The following is a 22,397-nucleotide window of genomic DNA, read 5'->3' as shown; positions in this document are numbered from 1 at the left end:
TGAATCTCACCTGCCATCTTTTGAGTTAACTGAGTAGATTATTGCTTTATATACTGTTGAGCAGAATGCATTTTCTACTATTCTGTCTCCACTTGTGGAAGAATTTTTCTTATGGAAAAAAGACTTCTTGTGGAAGTCATGTGGGATGCCTATAGCTACTGTAACAGCCCACTTTCCAGGTTTTCTCATGATATGCAATCCCATAGAAATCCACTGCTTCACATGCACCTTCCTATCAGTACTATACATGGAAGGCAGTTTCTATCTATTTGGAGACAAATGAAAGTGCATTAAGGAAAGGCAGACGGTCAGAAGGGTACTTTGGAATATCAAAACAAAAATTCTTACTCGGGAACATTTAATCACAAGTAGATAATCTTTCTCAAAGGGAATGCAATGTATTTGTATCATTTTCCTTGACAGTTAACCTTTTGCATTTTATGCTTATGACATTTCTGTCAGGCACTCTGTGTGCTCCAGTTGAAGTCAGGAGTCTTTGGACACAGTTCAGAAAATAGCTAGTGTCTGGTAGGGAGCTTGGTGCAAGGCAGTTTGGCAGAGGGAGTCCTGGAGAACCTCAGGGTAGCCGGATAGCAAAGAAGAACCTGGCAAGTGAATGACATAGTTCCTGTGGACTCTTTTTGGTGCTTGTGGTGTCTTTTGGCTGTAGGTATTTTATGGAGGAAAGCAGCAGAAGTGACAGAACAGGATTTCTAAGCCACCAACAATCTGTGCACATGGAAGTTTGGATTGAGAAGTCAGTGCTCGACTTGCACCTGTGCCTACAGTCAGGAAGTAAATGGTTCAGTGGTCACCCTAAGGGCTCATTGGGGAGGCAAATTGAAACCCTAATTTGAACAAAGTGATTCAGAAGATGTTCAATATAGTTTTTCTCCTGGGAACATTTCCTCCTGAGGTATTAATCAGGGCACCAGGCAGAGTGCTCATGAATATTGTTCCAGAGCTGAAGTGTGACTCAGAAACAAAAACCATGGAAACCCACTTAGTTTCTGAAATGTTGCCTCTCTCTGAAAGGAAAAGCGAGAGGATAAATGTGCAGACATACTTTACTTAAAGGTTATGTGTGAGTCAGGGAACCTATGAGTGTTTTTAATATGATAAAATCATATAAATCTCTATAAAATGATGCATATACGAGTGAAGTCATAGCATGGATTGGAAGTTAATTCTGTGCATGCATGCTAAATTGCTTCAGTCATGTCCAACTCTTTGCAACCTTATGGACTGTAGCTTGCTTGTCCGTGGGATTCTCCAGGCAGTAATACTGGAGTGGGTTGCTGTGCCCTTCTCCAGGGGATCTTCCTGACCCAGGTATCAAACCCATGCCTCATTAGGTTTCCTGCATTGGCAGGCGGGCTCTTTACTACTGCTAGCATCACCTGAGAAGACCAAAAATACTATAGAGAATAGCTTTTACAGGATTTAACTTTTGGAAAATTTTGCTGTGGATCCTGAACACTGTTTGTTTTTATGATTAGGACTGTTAATTTGATTTTATATTCTGGCTCTTAAATTTTTAGTTGTATGACATGGAGCAAGCTAACCTCTATAAATCTCACCTGTTAAATGTTATCTATCTCATAAGATGATTGTGAGAATTCATGAAATAATATAAATGAAGTGCATAGTACAGTGCCTAGTCTACAACAAATGTTCTGTAAAAATTATCTGATATTAACATTTTAGTCTTCAAACCGTAAAGAAAACCAATTAATTATTTTCCAAATGGAAAGAATCCTAGTTGGGGGATAACCTTAGACTACTCAAAGAAAAAGATTCTTTGTCTTAGCATAAAGAAAGGTGTGGGTTGCCATTTCCTTCTCCAGGGGATCTTCCTGACCCAGGGATTGAACCCAAGTCTCCTGCATTGCACTGAGCCACCAGCAAAGTGCAAAGAAATAAGTCTTGGCAGTAAGATGAAAATCTCCAAAGCTCCAGGCACTGTCCTTATTTAAATGATTTTTTTTCCTAGTGAGAAACAGTATCTAATGTTTTTTGCACGCCTACCATGAATCAGGCACTCTTGAAGTTGCTTCATTCACCCCGGCCCTGTGAAGTGGCTTATGATGGTCTGCTATTACAGACAAGGAAACTGAGGCCTGAAGGGATGAAAGAACGTGGCCAGGCTTGTGAACTATGGTTGGCAGAACAGGGATTTGAATGTCAAAGACCATGCTTTTTCAGTTGATCTCATGAAACCATGGACGTAAAACAAATGCACACTTCATGGGTAGTTTGGCTTTGCTACAGTCTCTGAGGTAATAGCAACATTTCTATTTTGATGTTCCTATTAAAATCTCATCCTGTAGCTGAGAGACCTGGCAGATGGCAAATGTTACTCTTAAGCAGGCACCTAAGTTAGTGATAAATCACATCCAGGGATGGAGATACCTCCTCTGCTTAAGGAAAGAAGACGGCTCTGCCTAGTTCAGCCTCATCAGTTGGTTGCCATTCAGAGCTTACAGGAAAATGTACTGTATTTAGCAGTAATAAAAGCTCCTTAAGTACTGTGGGTGGTTGTTTCTGAAAAAGAATGAATTTTAAAACATGCACCTGATTATTTAGCAGCTTTGGAAATATCTGTGAAGAAATTGTTCAGTTACCAGGTAAAGCTGCTTTGGAACATGATTTCTATAATGCTGGGCAGTAGCGGAGGCTGCTTAATACTGTCAAAGCACAGATAGGTATTTTTTGTCTCTGTATGTTGCCTTAGAATGTTCTGTTCCCTGAAGAGTTTAAATAAGATAGACATGCCATTATGGGTCACAACGATGTAAATTCATTACTAGATCTTTGCAAATGCATCTTTTTAAGCCTATTCCTTAAACAATGCAGTCTGCTGTTAGGTGTTTTACTGCTTTCCGAGCATTTATTCCTACAGCTCCCTATTAATTTTACAGCTGGAGAGCATTGAACCCGACTTGTTTTGAGACCCAAATCTATCCTCTACTGGCTCTGTGATCTTAAAGAAGTCCCTTATCCTCTCTGAGCCTATTTCCTAATCTATTAAATGGAGGTGTTGATGCTTTCATTCTAGGATTGCTGTGGATATTAAATGACTTAATGGAAGTCCAAGTGCTTTATAAATTACACAAGGCTATTTAAGAACCAACAATTACTGCTATTATTATTTATACTTGAGGATTAAAATCATTTGGTGTTAATAAAGGAGCTGCTGCTGTTACTGCTGCTATGTCGCTTCAGTCGTGTCTGACTCTGTGCGACCCCATAGATGACAGCCCACCAGGCTGCCCCATCCCTGGGATTCTCCAGGCAAGAACACTGGAGTGGGCTGCCATTTCCCTCTCCAATGCATGAAAGTGGAAAGTGAAAGTGAAGTCGTTCAGTCGTGTCTGACTCTTAGCGACCCCATGGACTGCAGTCCACCAGGCTCCTCTGTCCATGGGATTTTCCAGGCAAGAGTACTGGAGTGGGTTGCCATTGCCTTCTCCAATAGAGGAGCACTGATGGGTTAATGACATTCTAAAGATCTAAAATAAAGCCTCAATGAGATGCCAGAAATTGGATAATAAACAGACATTTAATTGGTAATTCAACAAAAACATTAACTGGGTGCAGAAGAAGGTCCCGAGTGTTGTAAAGGCTTTGTAGAGAAAGGAGAACCACGGGACATTACATGCTTCAAAAACTTCCAATAAGATCACTCCTTTTCAGTTCACAGAGGTTGCTGTGTGCCATTATCTTATAGGCAGCATTGGATGGTTTCTTATTTTGCCACTTCCTAACAGTGTGAGTTCTTTAGTCTCTCTTTAAAAAGTGAAGATTATAATACCTGCCTTACAGGGTTATGAGAATTAAATGGGATGATATATGCAAAGGGCCTGGTGCATAATATGATTCAGCAAATACATTTTCCTTCTCATGCCTCTCAGTTTTCTCCCTCTTCCTTCTTTTTCTTATTATTTCCTTCCTTTCTCCCTCTTCTCCCTTCTCTCCACTTCCTTCCTTCCTTATTTGGTCACATAGGAGCTGTAACTAGGCAAGTCACTACCAAAACTACTAGAAGCTTATGTGCTTCTCAGAGCATTCAGGCAAGGCCTGAAAGCAATCAGGAGAGTCCTAGTAAATTCTCTGGGATTACTCAGAAAGCAGCCAAACTTGTTAATGGAGTTTGAGTATATGTAGCCACTTCAATTTCATCAGATGCAGAGAAAGTTGGAGGTGTTCAGTATGTGGAAAGACTTCAAAGAAGGGGCTCTGAGGGAAAGCAAGGAAGTATCTGTACAGGATGAGGATTTACGGGGATTAAATTCAGGATTCCTTCAGAGATAAGAATTATGTATGGAGGAATGAGGAAAGCAATCATCAGCGAAACCAGACTTTGTTAGGAAGCTTTTGCTAAGAGATGCTTTATGAATAATCAAGTTTTCCAAACTGTAGAATTCATTTATTGAATTATTTTTTGAAGTATATCCTATTTGCCATTCAGAAGCAGATGTATATTTGAACAAACAGCTAAGAGGTTTATAAATATAAACATTTCAGTGACAAGATATAACTTTAAAAGAATTTTTAATTTTAAAAACATCTGAATAAGAATGAACCGTAAATGATTTTAGCTATTAAACTCACAAGTGTATGAAATTAAGCTAGTAAAATAAAAATCAGTTGAGAAAAGAAAGTCCTTTTCCATGTTGTCAGTTTTAGGCCGAATGCAATCTGATTGCACAGTGTGGTGCGTTTGGACAAAAAGTGGTTATAGCACAAATACTGGATATTTTTATTTTCTAGATCTTTCCTATGGTCCTCACTAAAGATAACAAATTTGTAGTGAGTAAAGTTTTGAAAGTTACTTATGTTTTAAAGATGTCTAGGCTTTAAATTATTGTCATTATTATACCACCCAAAAAATTCCATCTTTTTTCTATGTGTGGGTTAAAAAATGATTTTTGACATTTCTTACATCTCTTTCCTTTATCTTATTTATATTTTGTAATAATATTAATAATCCCATCTTTTATTTGAGCTCTCCAGTTTTTTTCATGTCCAATACCTCATTTTAAACCATGCCAATTAAAAACTTTATTCGCTATATCGGAAGTTGCAGACGCTTTACTATTGATAATTGTAAATTATGGGCAGGGAAAGACATTGAGAAGTGAAGTCAAGCCCCATGACCAACCAGGGAAGTAGAAGAGAGAAAACGGTAGTGAAGTAGTCTTGTAGTCTCTTCTCTTCCAAAGTAGCTTGGTTGTGACTGGGGAGGGCCTGGGAAGAGGTGATAAGGCAGAGCGTGTGTGCACACGCCTTTATAACCATCACCTATCCTAAGGTGAGAGAGAAAGAAGGTTGAGGCTGTGAAGAATTGTTTTTTGATCTTTTGCTGAGTTCAAGTAGCTGCTAATAGTTTAGCACATGCATTTTTCATCTGTCCAATAATTCTGAAAGATAGATGTCATTAATACCATTTTGTAGATGACAAAATGGGTTGAGAGCTATGAGTAAGTCACCCATATGTATTTAAAAAATAAGTTTCGTGGTGCTATGTGTTGGGGACATTTACAGCAAAATATATGTTGTTGCTTTGTGGTGTGTTTTCATAGTCTGTATCAGAATTTCAATTGGAAGATCTGATTATGTGCCTACAAAAGAGAATGGCTTTTATACATTCAATCTGGGACAAAGTCAAGTTATAGGTAGTTGTGGAGAATCTCAGAGAGGGCCATACCTGAGGATACTTTGTTCTAGAACCTGGATCTGGTGCTGGTCTTGTTGATTTTGCTTCTTCATCTCTTCCTGCTCTTTTCCACTGCTGATTCCATCTAGAAGCCATTTCTCCCTCAAAGCCTTTTTCTGATATCAGGAAACATAAAGAAATGTTCTCGTATCAATCAAACATTCCAAAATCTCCAAAAGCAAATTCCAAATGCTTTCAAACTTATTATTTTTAATAGTGGATATATTAAAGAGAATTTTTTTCTCTCACTTCCTTGCCTGAATAAATCTGATAGTTTCCTACTTTGCACCCTTCTTGATCCTCTTATAAAGCCAGTGTTTATGTATCTAAGTCCTATGCATATTCTAAGGTCTAGCTCAGGTCCTATTTCTTTATGGAGATCTCTTGCCTGCCCCTGCATCCCTCTGTCTCTGACAGACCCACTTCACCCTCAGAGAACACTTTCTTCAGAATCACATGCTGCTGCTGCTGCTGCTAAGTCGCTTCAGTCGTGTCTGACTCTGTGCGACCCCATAGACGGCAGCCCACCAGGCTCCCCCGTCCCTGGGATTCTCCAGGCAAGAACACTGGAGTGGGTTGCCATTTCCTTCTCCAATGCAGGAAAGTGAAAAGTGAAAGTGAAGTTGCTCAGTCGTGTCCAGCTCTTAGCAACTCCATGGACTGACTGCAGCCTGCCAGGCTCCTCCGTCCACAGGATTTTCCAGGCAAGAGTACTGGAGTGGAGTGCCATTGCCTTCTCCAGTATTTACATCTACTCTGTGTTTACTGTGTGTTTAACATTATATAGGAAACTTATCATGGTAGTGCCTTAATATTATTTGTTGGGTTGATGGATGCATATCTGATGTCAAAGTAACAAGTTCCTTGAAGCCATTTGCTATGTATCCCAGTGACAACACACAGTGACTGCTCAAAAAAAACCAAAAACAAACAAACAAAAAAAACTTTTGTGGAATTAATTTAATTGGTGGGCAAAACAAGAGGTGGCTTTGTATCTTAAAAGGACTTCCCTGGTGGCTCAAATGGTAAAGTATCTGCCTGCAATGCAGGAGACCTGGGTTCAATCCCTGGGTTGGGAAGATCCCCTGGAGAAGGAAATGGCAACCCACTCCAGTACTCTTGCCTGGAAAATTCCATGGATTGAGGAGCCTGGTAGGCTACAGTCCATGGGGTGGCAAAGAGTCGGACATGACTGAGTGATTTCAGTTTCCTTTCCTTTATTGCATCTTAAACTAGTTCAGTGATAGTGTCTGTGGTTGACATTTATTGTTTTACCTACCCAGCATCCTTTCTTTTTTTCTGAGAACCTCTTTAGGTTCTAGATATCCCTTCAGTTCAGCCCCCCTACTTGTCCCAATAATATAATCCACAAAATTCATCAATATGTTTAAATATTGGCGAGTTGAACTCCTGTCAACTTGAACAAAACAAAAAAGATTTATGTTTCATCAGATGGAAAAAAGTCTCCTTGAATTTGCATGAAAGAATTACATTCCTGGACTTGAGCTTCAGAAGACAAAGCAAATGAAGAAGACCTATACATTTCAGAGAAGTTTTAGCTAGCTTCTTGTCCATGTCTCAAGCAAAAACTGTTAAATATTATTTTTGAAGAGTTTCAGTTTCTCTTTTTCTCCCTGAAGAAAAGTGTTATCACTATATATCTAATCCACTTTAAAATTATTTGTTCAATGATTGTTCCCTGGGAACGTACTGTGTCTAAAATGGTGAGGAGAGAAAAATGAGAATTTTCCTTATTATTTTGAGACTTCTTTCTCTAACACCATGATTAGAATGAAAGCAAGTAAGAATAATTTTTTTTAATACTAGAATTAATACAACTGGATTACAAATATCTCTGAATTTAAAAGAAAGTTAAACAAGTTGATTGGGTTATATAGTTACCAAAGGACATTAAAAAATTATACTGATTGCAAATACAGATTATTTGGAATTACAATTTATAGAGTAGATGAAATGTGGTCTGTTCTAGTTGAAACAGTGAGAGGGCCTGGAAGCCTATAGAGGTTCTAATAGCCTATAGAGCCTATTATTAAATCAATAATAACCTCAGCCCAGATCATCATATTTGTGTTGGCTTTTTCAAAGTTTCAAGCAATTGCATGTGGACAGCACACCCTATAAGAGCAGTTTGTATTATTGCAATTTGTAGCCAGATTCTTCCTCCCAATGTTATCTTTTCCCTTAATTATAGTTGTTTAGTTGTTTATAAAAATATGTTCCCACAGACACAGTAAGTATTATTAACAAAGGTCAAGATTTATCTCCTGATAATATGTCAAGAAAATCTGAGTATATAAGCACTTAAGAATTTACCTTGATTTTAGTTTATTTTTATTTGATGAAGTATGATGATAGCTAATGCACAGTAAAGAAGATAGATGACAATCATCAAAGTAAATTACAGTTCCTACAAACCACCTATAAGGATAGTTTCAGTCAATTACCTCCACATCACTATAAGAAATACTCAGATGGGATGGTCTCATGAGGCCAAGTTACAGAGGGTGGTGAATGGTTTCTGTGACAGAATTAGGTTATCTTGGGCTTCATTCATGGTTCTCAGTCTGGTTAGGACTAAAAGTAATTTTAATTTTACCCTTAAAAACTTCATTCATAATTCAGGAATTATTTAACTCTGGCAGAGAATTTTTTGCATCTAAATATAAAATATGTAATTTGGATGGGCAATCAACATGATATGGTACAAATTGTAATCACAACAGTTTTTTTTCTTTTATGTCACAATTTAGACTTACACTTCAGTCTGTGAGGCTGATGAATAGAATAAAATCTATTTCACAGCAATGACATTCAGGATCAAAATCTATAGTAACTAAATGAAAATATAAGTGACATGCGTGTAGTAAATCTTTTGGCAATTTTTTCCCAGCACTTCTATATTCTACACAGCAGTTACAGAGACTTTAGGAATAAATTAGTTTTTTATACCATGATTTAAATAGACTTCCAGATAAGAAAAGTTTTCTAGGTTGAGTATGCTTAGGTTAGTCTGTTTCTAGGTGGCATGAAATTGTGATCATGATACTAAGCAAGATGATACATAGTGAACAAGCCTCAGGAGTGTTTGAATGTGAGAATGCTGATAATGGCCCTGGAAACTCCTTTCCAAGAAAGTCATTGGTATGAATGTCAAGTTCCGGACTTATAGGATATTAGAGTGAATTCCCACGACTCTTTTGAAGTGTGTGTGTGCTGTTGATACAGAAGGAGCACTTTGAAAATATTAACATCTGTCTTTTTTAAAATGGGTTGCTGAGGTCTAATAAAAGAATTTGCAACCAGGAAAGTGCTGAGGATGGTCACTGGAATGGAGACAAGTAGATGAAGAAGAAAATGAAAGACTGGTAATTGCGGAAGCCAACAGAGCTTTTTTGACTTGGTGAACATATTTTAGAATCAATTTTTAAAATACTTCTGCACATTTTTGAATCCTGTTGTGGAATTATGCCTAGTTGCTGTTTGGAATAGCCAACCATTTTCTGCAGAACTTGGAAGAATATGATTACTGGAACAGCCACTCTCTCTATGTTCCCTTTGCAGTTGATGCCTCAAATATAGTGTTCATCACAGTATAAATTATAAATGTCATTATCAGTTCAGGTGTCTGTTACCATTTTAAGGGTGCAGATCAAACATATTTTATATTCTTAATTCTCAGCTTAGTGCTTTGCATGTAATAGGTGCTTGTTTAATAAATGCTTATTGACCAAAAGACTTTTTATTTATCTGTTAAGACTCAGGTTAAATCCCATACCTTTAACAGAACATTTTTTTGACCACCCCAGATTAAAAAATTGCTGTTTATACTTATGTTTAAATTTAAAAAACCATCATTTAACTTGTCCTAATTATTTATTTAACCTTGAGTTTCCCACTAAGTTGCAAGCAGAAGGGCTGAAACTCTCAGGGCCACTGCTGTTCTCTAAGGCATGAAATTAGGAGACGGTACAGCTCCCCACTCCTCCCTGGCCAGGTCAGTGCACGGCTTGGGAAGGTGGACTGCAGTTTTGTGCAGAGAGAAAGAAACTTCGCCCAGACAGGAGCAGCCCTATGCTAGGGTGCACAGTTCCAAGGAACTGTGCAGGATTTCAGCACCCCCGTCTCTCGGGTATCTTTACGCAGTATACAATCTGCACAGCTGTGTACTGCAGTCCAAAGCATAACACATGCTTTGATGACTGAATTGTATTAGAGGAGATCTCCTGGGTTCCAGAAGGCAAACCTATAGAGAAGATTATAGATTACTTTTCAGACTTTTTTGGGGGGAGGGTTAAGTATTGAAATGAAGCATCAGCTCAGAAATGGACCTCTCAGTGTGTTAGAATTTTCCTGTGTGAAGTTTACTTCCTACAATGAACAGAGGAGATATATTAACCTTTTCTCCTAATGTGAACTCTTCTAATGTTTGGCTACCCATTCTGCAAGGATAGAAATTACTCAGAAACAGTAATTAGTTCACTGTAAGATACAAAATACATGTGTGTGTGTGTGTTTGAGAGAGAGAGAGAGAGAGAGAGAGAGGAAAAAAGATTTTGCAGTTAGAAATTGCCTATTTCAAATATTGTTGTATATATATTTTCGACTTCATTTGACTTGTACCAAGATAACTTGGTAAAATCTGTTATTTCATTGATTTTTCTGGGAGTACACATTGAATTTCTTGACTATATCTCCTACTCAGGTAAATTCAATGTGTCATACTGTAAGGATAGCAGGCTGACTATACTTTGAAATTATTCATCAAACATTGGAAATGTTAATTTGTATAGGAGTGAAGAAGCAAACAGAATCCAGAGAAATGAAGCTAACTGGAATCTTAAATTGTATCTCTTCTCTCAAGAGGTGATTACTTGATCCATCAGAAAGATGGATTTAGCAGAATTCAACAAGCTTAGCAAAAGACTGTAGACCCCATGAATATGTGGCACTGTTTCATTGAGGGACTTATGTCCACTGATAGAAGTCCTGCCAGATACATAGTTTCCTGCTTAGGCCTGTTCACAAGGAGCTCCTGTTTGTCATTGGGTTGCATCCTGTGACTAAGCTACATAATAAAATGTTGAGACTCAATGTGCTTTTATTACAAAATGACCACACCCATGAAAGATGTAAGGTCTGATTTTAAAAATGGAGATTTATTTTTGGTTATGATCTCATGTTTAGTCAAAACAAAATAAACAGTACCTTGAACCACATTCAGACAACACTGAGTCCTCTGCACTGAACTCTTAAATGTGAATGTCCTTGAGCAGGCCAGACAGTTTTACACCCCCTGGGTAAAGGCTGGCCTTTCATTGATTTCAAAAGGAACTTCCCAGCTGCATCCACTCCCAATGGATAATAAGCAAGACTGTACTTAGGGCCAAAGTGTTAAGACTGAATTCTTCAGGTTACCAAGAAAATGAGGAAATGCAGTAATAAAGGATAAAAGTAATAAAGCCATATTTTCAATTTTCCACGTTTGCCAGAAGGTGTTAGTCTCCTATGCAAATAATACTAGCTTGTTATTCTTCCCCTATGGTTCTTAAGGTGTTAGCATAAGTCTGTTGGGATTTTTTTCCTTCCTTAAAGCACCTTTACTATTGAAATTTGAGTGCAATTAGAATATTTGAATCAGAATCACTGAAACGAAGTTAAAGCCATGGGTTACCTTCAAATGCTGGTGCTTTAATTTTTCTTCCTCTATTTTCAGACGCTTCTGTGAGATTTCTTCCTGTATTTTTCTTTTATCCTGAAATAAAAAATATTCCATCATGATCAGTTTTTAAAATTTGCTTAAGTATGTTTCCTGGGGATGTTGTCATTATTGAATGGCTGGCCAGTGGTATGCTCTTGGCATTGGTATGAAGCTGCTTTGGAAACCCTTATTTCAAAGCAAAAGAAAGTGAAGTGGGATATGCAAAGCATCTTACTGATGGAAAATGATATAAAGAGCTTTTTCAAAGAGAATTTAAAAATATTTTAATGACTTTCCTTCCGCCTTCATCTTTTCTATCTTCCCCATTGAGTCTAGCAAGATTGAGCTGCTGAATGATGCAATGGAAACTGTGAATTTTAAGGTGGGAGTTTTGAAATAAGCATGAGGAAATATTGTGAGGAGAGAGAGTGTTCTTGGCACAAGACTGAAGAAGCTGCTGGGTAAAAGAGCTGCTTATGTGTGAAAACAGGATAGCCTACAGAGCATTAGAACACTAGGGAGCTAGAAAATGGGACGGTTTCCTCCTGTAAACGTTGCTATGGGAAGAGAGAGAAGAAAAGATCAGATAATGCATGTTAACACTAGGAGGACTTCTGGCAGAGGTCAAAAAAATTCATGGAGAGATATAGTATCTTTTTATTATTTTATTATGAGTTTATTTATTGTTTATTTTATTTATTAGTTTATCATTTTTAATTTTTATTGGGTATAATTGATGTACAGTGTTGTGTTAGTTTCATGTGTACAGCAAAGTGAATCTGTTATATATGGATATGTATATGCCCACTCTTTTGTTTTTTAGATTCTTTTCCTATGTAGATCATTACAGAGTATTCAACAGAGTTTCTTGTGCTACACAGTAGATCCCTTATTAGTTCTGTTTTATATATAGTTGTGTGTATGTGTCAATCCCAATCCCAAAGGAGAGTTTGTCCCTACTTCCTTATAGCTGGTAACCATAAGATTATTTTCTACATCCGTACCTCTATTTGTGTTTTGTAGATAAGTTCATCTGTAGGCTTATTTTAGACTCTTCATACAAGCAATATCATATTTTTATCTCTCTATCTGTCTTACTTCGTGCAGTATAACAGTGTCTAGGTCCATCCATGCTGCAGCAAATGGCATCATAATGCTCCTTTTACTAGCTGAGTAATATTCCGTTGTATTATGTACCACATCTTCTTTATCCATTTCTCTGCTGAGGGACGTGTAGGTTGCTTCTATAACCTTGCTATTGTAAATAGTGCTGCAATGAACACTGGGGTGCATGTATCTTTTTAAATTATGATTTTCTCCAGATACATGCCCAGGAGTGACATTGCTGGGTCATATGGTAGCTCTTTTTAGCTTTTTAAGGAACCTCCATACTGTTTTGGTGTATGGTGGCTGTACCAGTTTAGAACATACCCTAACATCATACTGGAGAAGGCAATGGCACCCCACTCCAGTACTCTTGCCTGGAAAATCCCTTGGATGGAGGAGCCTGGTAGGCTGCAGTCCATGAGGTCTTGAAGTCGGGCATGACTGAGCGACTTGACTTTCACTTTTCACTTTCATGCTTGGAGAAGGAAATGGCAACCCACTCCAGTGTTCTTGCCTGGAGAATCCCAGGGACGGGGGAGCCTGGTGGGCTGCTGTCTATGGGGTCACACAGAGTTGGACACGACTGAAGCGACTTAGCAGCAGCAGCAGCAATATCATACACAAAATAAACTCAAAATGGATTAAAGATATAAAGGTAAGACCATAAAAACTATTAGAGGAAAGCATAGGTAGAACTCTGTATAAATCACAGCATGATCTTTTTTGATTCCCCCTTAAAGTAATACAAATAAAACCAAACAAATGGGACCTAATTAAACTTAAAAGCTTTTGCACAGCAAAGGAAATAATAAATAAAACAAATAGACAGCTCTTAGAATGGGAGAAACTATTTGCAAACAAAGCAACTAACAAAGAATTAATCTCCAAAATATACAAAACAGCTAATGCAGTATCAAAAAAACCCAAACAACCCAACCAAAAAATGGGCAGATCTAAATAGATATTTCTCCAAAGCAGCCACACAGATGGTTAAAAAGCACATGAAAAGATGCTCAACATCTCTAATTATTAGAGAAATGGAAGTCACAAGTTTAAACTACAATACCTTAAAACCCCAGAGAGCAAAACTGTTGATACACAGAAGTTGTACTTTTTAAAAGATATAGCCTGATACTAAGTAGAAAGCCTGGCTTCAGTTTCTGGCTCTGCCGTTTACTAGCTATGCATCCTGGGACAAAATCCTTAACTCAGTGCCTCATTACCTTTATCTGTAAAATGGAGGTAGTGAGGGTACCTACAGCCTAGACATGAGCCTTAATGGAGCGGATATATGCAAAAGCTCTAAGAACAATGCTTGACACATAGTGTTCCATGAGTATTTGTTTAATAAAATTAAGTAAATAAACACATAACCTATTAATCAAACAGAAAGCAACACATTAACTCTGATAATGGTTCCACTGGTTTGAAATGCTTTAGAACTTTCCTGTCTGGAATTGTTTGAGACATTTTACAAGCCATGCAAAAAGGCCTATAATTTCCTTATTTTTTGACCAGAGGTGACATTATCCTCCATCTTACTTATAAAAATTGGTGCTAAATCTGCTTTCAAAATGGAAAACTCCCAAAGGTAAACATTTGTTGCCAATAAAGACCTCTAAAGGAATTTGAAACAGGCTGAGAAGCTAATTTAGAAAGAAGAGCTCCAAAAATATTTGGCAGCAATATGGAAACAAGTGCATGGCTTCCTGGTGTAACTCCTTTGAAGATAAAAACTCCTTTTTGATGTATAAATTCAGGTACATTTATTGAATGTAACAGAATTCATTTGAATGTACATTGCTGTCCAAATATATGCCATGTTTCTCTTTGTGTGTGAGAAGCGTATATGACCTCATCAGTATTTTTTTTTTAAATTTCATGAACAGTTCTTTTGAAGGAAAAAAAAGAGCTTGGCAACAAGCCTGGGTTTTCAGATTCACTTATTTATTTGGATGAAATCTGGTTGTTTAGGAGTAAAAACTGTGAAGATCTCTTTGAGTCAATTCTTCACTATATCTTGAAACTGTTATTGAGCAAATCTTAGTAATATTTTAAACTTATTGTGCTAAACATTTGGGTAAGTATTTTTCAGGCACTCTTTCACTTAATAGTCATAATAACAGAGATATAATAATATTACACTTACTAGTTATGATAACAAAGACATAGTGTAATAATTTTCATTTTATAGAAGAGGAAATGGAAGTTTCCAGAGATTAATTAACCAATCCAAGTTCTCACAGCTGGTGCCTGGTGGCTCAGTGGTAAAGAATCTGCCTGCCAATGCAGGAGATGCAGGTTTTGATCCCTGGGTGGGGAAGATCCCCTGGAGAAGGAAATAGCAACCTACTGCAGTATTTTTGCTGGGAATCCCTTCCACAGAGGAAACTGGCAAGCTACAGTCCGTGCCGTCACAAAGAGCTGGACATGACTTAATGACTAAAAATACCACCGTGGCAGAGCCAGGATTTGAACCCAGGCAATTTAGAGTTCAGCCGCTTAGCTAATTCACTACATTATTCCCCTGAGTGGGAAATTAGTCAGCTTCCCCGGTTGTTCTGTCTATTGTGAACCACTAAGGTGTTTTGGCAGTGCCAGGACAGCCAGTCCTGGAGGGGCTTCTCATTAGAAAGGAGTACATACACTTTCAGTTCCCTGCGTGCTGGCGTGGAGCTGCCCCCCTCTCTCCACGGACAGCCCTAGAGAAGAGCACACTATGTATCTGTGACCATGACTACTGAACCCAGCAATGATTGCCCACCCCTGCTGGCAGCCAGTTTGTGCTGGTCGTTTCATCCTGGGTTAGTAATAACATAATGAAAGCTGTGTGTAGAGACAGGGCATCTGAAGTGTTTTGGCAACAGGATGCTTATAGAAGGGTTGCTAAGGAATCCCAATGTTTTGTCACTCAGAGATAATGTGATGCCTTTCTCATGTCAGTGTAGGTAGTTAAGAAGGTAATTTTCTAATGTTATAGGCATGATTCTATTTTAAGATATGAGTACATTTTCTTCATAAGATATTCATCAACTGCAAATTATTGTCCTTTTGCCAAATTTCATGAAGATCTATAAGCATTACTGAAAACTAATATGGTAACAGTTTAGTTTCATTATGGCAGAGTAAACTCTAATACCAGACCACCTGACCTCCCTCTTGAGAAACCTACATGCAGGTCAGGAAGCAACAGTTAGAACTGTACATGGAACAACCGACTGGTTCCAAATAGGAAAAGGAGAACATCAGGGCTGTATATTGTCACCCTGCTTGTTTAACCTATATGCAGAGTACATCATGAGAAATGCTGGGCTGGATGAAGCGCAAGCTGGAATCGAGACTGCCAGGAGAAACATCAATAACCTCAGATATGCAGATGACATCACCCTTATGGCAGAAAGTGAAGAACCAAAGAGCCTCTTGATGAAAGTGAAAGAGGAGAGTGAAAAAGTTGGCTTAAAACTCAACATTCAGAAAACTAAGATCATGGCATGCGGTCCCATCACTTCATGGAAAATAGATGGGAAACAGTGGAAACAGTGGCTGACTTCATTTCGGGGGGCTCCAAAATCACTGCAGATGGTGATTGCAGCCATGAAATTAAAAGATGCATACTCCTTGGAAGGAAATTCATGACCAACCTAGACAGCATATTCAAAAGCAGAGACATTACTTTGTCAACAAAGGTCCATCTAGTCAAGGCTGTGGTTTTTCCAGTGGTCATGTATGGATGTGAGAGTTGGACTATGAAGAAAACTGAGCACTGAAGAATTGATGCTTTTGAACCGTGGTGTTGGAGAAGACTCATGAGAGTCCCTTGGACTGCAAGGAGATCCAACCAGTCCATCCTAAAGGAGATCAGTACTGGGTGTTCATTGGAAGGACTGAAGTTGAAGCTGAAACTCCAATACTTTGCCCACTTGATGCGAAGAACTGACTCATTTGAAAAACCCTGATTCTGGGAAAGATTGAGGGCAGGAGGAGAAGGGGACGACAGAGGATAAGATGGTTGGATGGCATCACCAACTCAATGGAGATGAGTTTGCATAAACTCTGGGAGTTGGTGATGGACAGGGTGGCCTGGCGTGCTGCGGTTCATGGGGTCACAGAGTCTGCCATGACTGAGTGACTGAACTGAACTGAACTGAAACTATAAGTTAAGCTTAAGATGTCATGTAGTTTTATTGTTAGTATGCCTAAAGTTATTACAGTCAGCCAATTGCTTCTCAGATTATCATGGAGCAAACATTAATAAATGTGAAATGTCATCTGCTTCCAAGAATTTCCCCAGAAACTTAAGCATCTCTATCAATCCAACACGTCAATATTTATTGATGTTAACCAATATGAATAACTTATATTACTGTTTACTTCTCCAGTGTTCAACTAATAGACATTTGTTCAATGACCAGTTGCCTAGATGTTCAGCTGCCTAAATTGAAATATTTTAGCAGCTGACACCCACAAATTTTAAATCTATAAAGGCCTACATCCTAACTGTTTTGAAAATTTATTTAGCATGTACAGCTATATAGCTGTTGCAACCGTCTATGATGCATTGATATTATTGCAATCACATACTTGATAAAAGTATCCTGATACATAAGAGTGTGAGTATTTTAGAAGTATTACTGATTAACAACTAGCTAATATTCTAAAATGTTTGAATCTATCAAGATGGCAGGATTGGTCCTGAGTTATTAAATTTTTAATTTATTCAATAGTTAGTGACTTCTGTACAAATCCTTTTGTCAAGGCAATGCAAGAGTTGTTCAATGCTTGAAGATTACTCAGAAGTAAATACTTTCACCAAGGAAGTTACTTGTCCTAAAGAAGGAAAATCATTTGTGCAGGGACCTATAAGAAATAAAGTGATAAATGTCATCACTAAGGCACAAGTGAGGTATGGTGAGAGTCGAGGTGAGACAAGAAGCGATGCTATCTAGATGCACTCTAGATCATGCTATCTAGATCATGATATGGTTAGAAGAGGCTTTGAAGAAGCATCCAAATAAAATAATACTTTGGGTAGTTGCCAGGGCACTGGAGGGCATGGAGAAAAGGCATTCAAGCTCATTGTGAGCAAAGGCCTGATGTAGAAAATTGGGACATTATTTGAAATAAAAATTCTGGAATCTAAATTGCTGAACAGAGAGTAGTGGGAAATAAAATAAGAAAATGACATGAAGATAAATCCTCAATAGAAAATACTGAAAGGCAGGGCATGAAGTTTAGAGTTAATTTACATGTTGAGATAGAGTAATGAAAGATTTTCAGAGGGAGAGGAATAATAGAGTTTAAACTATATTTTAAGAAGTTTAAAATAGCCTGATTGTGTAGATATTGAAGGAGGACAACTTGAAGGGGATAATCATTTACAACTCATACATAAAATCAAGAGAGCTGGAACAAGAGGTAACAGGAGGTGTGGATGTCAGAGATACCAAGGAGTTAAAATTAGCAGGACTTGGCAACTGATAATGCATGGATGCAGGAGAGGAAGAGGTCAAATGGGAGTACAAGTCTTTGATGCCCAGGTGACTGAGAGGAGAGTAGAATCATTAATTGAAATAGGTACTTCCGGAAAAGAGAGTTTGGGAGGAAACATGGTGCTTCACAGCAAGTTTGAGGTGTCTTTGGGAAAACTAGGTGGAGTAATATGGCTGGTAGTTGAAATGTTGGATGAAGAGAGATCAGAAGTGAGAAACAGAGATAAATATGCCAGAGTTTTGGAAGGGATAGCTGAGACTAGGAGACTATCTCAAAGCATGACAAGAGATATATTTATGAAAAGTAAGGGACAGCTAAAGACAGAACCTTATGAAGCATCTACATTTAGGGGTATTGGAGGAATGGAATCCATATGGAAGTTTATTTGGGGACCAATGAGATATTATTGATAATAGAACTTGGCGAATTGGGCCAATTCAGTTAGGCAAATGGTTTCAGATACATTCTGGTAGCAGTATCTTATAACTTCATGACTATCTTTGCTGATATTTTCATTGTTTAAGGTCTCAAAGAACAATAATAGAAGCTAATTGTTTGGATTTAAATGCTATCAACAACGCAGAACTTACTGGTGAAGTGCAGATAATAGTAACCTTGAAGGAAAGGGATGCCCTAACCCAATATTCACAGAAAAGAATACTGAGCATAGTTACAGGTTTACTACACTTCAGTGAAAGTAGATTTTTAAAAATCTTGAAAAAACTTCTTGAAAAACTGTTGTAAAAATTTGTTGAAAAAGAGTCAAACATTTCAGGAGGAGCCATAGATCATGAAGCCTAGGCAATTTACAAATGGAAATATTGATACACAATTAAAAATGATCTCAAGTAGAAAGAAAACTAAACAAAACCAAATACTTTTTTTTACTGGGAGCTTCCCCAAAGTTCATGGAACCAAGAATACAGATGAACAGGTGGTTACCCATTTGTAACAGTGTAAATAAGGTTCAGATGCAGGGGGATGAGAAGATGTGAAGCATGTGGGAAACACTAAGGGTACAGAAAGCATGTGTGTAAAAATAAATTATATAAAAAGTTATGTTGAGAGCCAAAAGACTACTGCTGAGATACACAGTGTAATATTAGCAAGATGGAGATAAACTAGAACTACTTCACTCCTATTTTACTACATTTTTTTTTTTGACTAAGGAGAATAATCTTGATCCTGAAAATTATAGAATAAATATGCTTAAAGGAAACACAAAGCCCAAGAGGAAATAAACCACTGAAGACACAGCTGCTCAGACTCCGGTGGGTTTCAATTCAGAGAGCAGAAACATTTATAGACACAACAGGAAAATGTCAAATAGTCTTGGAATCTAGGTGAAGTGAAGAGACATCAGAAGGCTGAAGGTGGCATATGACCTATTTTTTCCCCCGAACATATTTATTTTTAATTGAAGGAAAACTGTATCACAATATTATGTTGGCCTCTGCCATACATCAACATGAGTTAGTCATAGGTATACATGACTCAGTTTTTTGAACAGAGACAAAGGTGAATTGAGTGAGTGAGTGAGTGAAGTCGCTCAGTTGTGTCCGACTCTTTGCGACCCCATGGACTGTAGCCTACCAAGCTCCTCTGTCCATGGCATTTTCCAGGCAATAGTGCTGGAGTGGATTGCCATTTCTTTCTCCAAAAGGTGAATTAGGAATATTTAAAGACTGTTAAATGTATTGATTAATCCTTTTTCAAAGTTGTAGAATGAATTATTAAACAGTTTTGTATTTAGACAAGGAACATCTAAGAGATAATATTTGATTATTAAAAAAACATTTAAAAGTATTTCTTTTGCATAAATTTTTAAGATCTGCAGATGATGATGATTAGCTGTTTATTGAGTCTTAAGCCAACTTTTTCACTCTCCTCTTTCACTTTCTTCAAGAAGCTCTTTAGTTCTTCACTTTCTGCCATAAGGGTGGCGTCATCTGCATATCTGAGGTTATTGATATTTCTCCCAGCAATCTTGATTCCAGCTTGTGCTTCCTCCAGCTCAGCATTTCTCATGATGTACTCTGCATAGAAGTTAAATAAGCAAGGTGACAGAAAGTGAAGAAGAACTAAAGAGCTTCTTAATGAAAGTGAAAGAGGAGAGTGAAAAGTTGTCTTAAATCTCAACATTCAGAAAGCTAAGATCATGACATCCGATCCCATCACTTCATGCCAATACATGGAGAAACAGTGGAAACAGTGGCTGACTTTATTTTGCTGCTGCTAAGTCACTTCAGTCGTGTCCGACTCTGTGCAACCCCATAGACGGCAGCCCACTAGGCTCCCCCGTCCCTGGGATTCTCCAGGCAAGAACACTGGAGTGGGTTGCCACTTCCTTCTCCAATGCATGAAAGTGAAAAGTGAAAGTGAAGTCGCTCAGTCGTATCCTACTCTTAGTGACCCCATGGACTGCAGCCTACCAGGCTCCTCTGTCCACAGGATTTTCCAGGCAAGAGTACTGGAGTGGGGTACCACTGACTTTATTAGACAGCATATTCAAAAGCAGAGACATTACTTTGTCAACAAAGGTCCATCTAGTCAAGGCTATGGTTTTTCCAGTATAATTTTCCCTAAGTTTCCGGGAAGTAGGGACCATGTTTATTCCTGTTATGCAGGTAAAGCAACTGAGGAGCATAGGTATCTAGACCATGAGAATTCAGTATATCTTGGTTTCAACATGACTTTGGACAAAATATCTTACTTTTTTCTTTGCTAAAATTGTGTAAATGTGAACAGAGAGGAATACTTATTTGAAAGTGATTGTCCTAACATTTTTTTTTAAACTATAGAGATAGAAAAATAAAACCAAGCCCAATAAGCAAGGAAACCTAAACATATTGAGCTAATTCTTTGAGCCAGAGATTTCAAGGGTGAAGTGGGAGTGCACTGGATGACTTGTTGCTAAAAACTGCTCCAGATGACTTTAACGAACAGCCAGGTTTGGGAAGAAATGAAATAAAAGATGACCAAGGCAAGATTTCAAACATCTTGTCTGTTAGGAACAAGGAACCCAAATTAATGATTAATTTTATTAATAATAAAGGTGAACTATGAAACTTATAGGATGTTAATTGCATGTTTGAATGTTTGAAAAATTAGACAACTTTAAAGAAAAATATAAAAATCTCCCATAATCCCACTACTTTAGAAATAACTACTATCTACGTTTTGATACTTCTTATTCCAATATTTTTTCAAAATGCTTAAAACAGATAACTGTGTTTATAAAGAAAAACTGTGTTTATAAAAACATGCACAAACCACACAAGGAGGCCCCTCTGCAGTTTTTTTTTTTTTTACCTTTTGCACCTGATACTGTGTCATGAACATTTCTCATGTAATTGAATTTTATTAATAAAATAACTCAACTTTATTCAGAAGAGCATAACTTGCTTAATCAGTTTCCCTTTTTCCTCCCGTTAGGTTGTTTTTAATCGTTTGCTGTTATAAGTAGCTGTATGATGAAATTCCTTGTTTATAAAATTTTGACTACTTTTGACTAGTTATTTCCTCAGAATAGGTCCCTAGAATGCAGTTACCTAGTCAAAGGGTATGGATGTTTCCAGATTGGTAAAAAGCTTCAGTGAAAAGTTATTTTAAGTTACATTTCTGCAAAGCGGTTGTAAATTACCTCACTCTTATTAAGTAGGAATATTATATGTGAAAGATCCTTAAGCAGGATAAATAGAGAAAAATTAATTCTAATTTTGATCTCTTAATGAGATTTATAAGACTATTGTGGTCAAATATTATATTGTGTATAATTTTCTTGGCTATTTGTATTAATTATGTAAAAACTTTTTGTGATGACTACCTGGCAATGATGGTTTAGTTGCTAAGTCATGTCTGACCCTTTTGCAACCCCAGGGACTATGGCCCACCAGGTTCCTCTGTGGGATATCCCAGGAAAGAATACTGGAGTGGGTTGCCAGTTCCTTCTTCAGGGGATCATCTTGACCCAGGGATCGAATCCACATTTCTCACATTGCAGGCTGATTCTTCCCACCAGGGAAGCCGTGATGTCCACCTAGTTTTTGGTAAAGTGAAAGTGAAAGTCCCTCAGTCGTGTCGGACTCTTTGCAATCCCATGGATAGTCCATGGCATTCTTCAGGCCAGAGTACTGGTGTGGATAGCCATTCCCTTTGCCAGGAGATCTTCCCAACCCAGGGATCGAACCTAGGTGCCCCACAATGCAGGCAGATTCTTTACCAACTAAGCCATCCGGGAAGCCCAAGAATACTTCTCCAGTGGATCTTCCTGACCCAGGAATCAAGCTGGAGTCTCCCGCATTGGAAGCAGATTCTTTACCAGCTGAGCTACTAGAGAAGTCCTTTTTTTTTTTTTTTTTT

General features: G+C 37.9%; 1 protein-coding gene across 1 annotated transcript in view; it reads right to left on the bottom strand.

The window, feature by feature from the left end:
• Positions 1–22,397, bottom strand: part of PALMD (palmdelphin) — a 58,496-nt gene that overhangs the window by 21,728 nt on the left and 14,371 nt on the right. Inside the window, exons 2-3 of the mRNA XM_004002223.6 lie at positions 11,412–11,492; positions 5,711–5,835 (exon numbers count right to left, since the gene is read on the bottom strand). Of these exons, the coding sequence (XP_004002272.3) occupies positions 5,711–5,835; positions 11,412–11,492 (206 nt within the window). The remainder of the gene's footprint in view (positions 1–5,710; positions 5,836–11,411; positions 11,493–22,397) is intronic.

Source organism: Ovis aries, chromosome 1 (assembly GCF_016772045.2).
Source record: "Ovis aries strain OAR_USU_Benz2616 breed Rambouillet chromosome 1, ARS-UI_Ramb_v3.0, whole genome shotgun sequence".
Lineage (NCBI taxonomy): Eukaryota > Metazoa > Chordata > Mammalia > Artiodactyla > Bovidae > Ovis > Ovis aries.
Note: the sequence above shows the minus strand (reverse complement) of the source record. Positions and strands in the feature narration are given on the sequence as shown.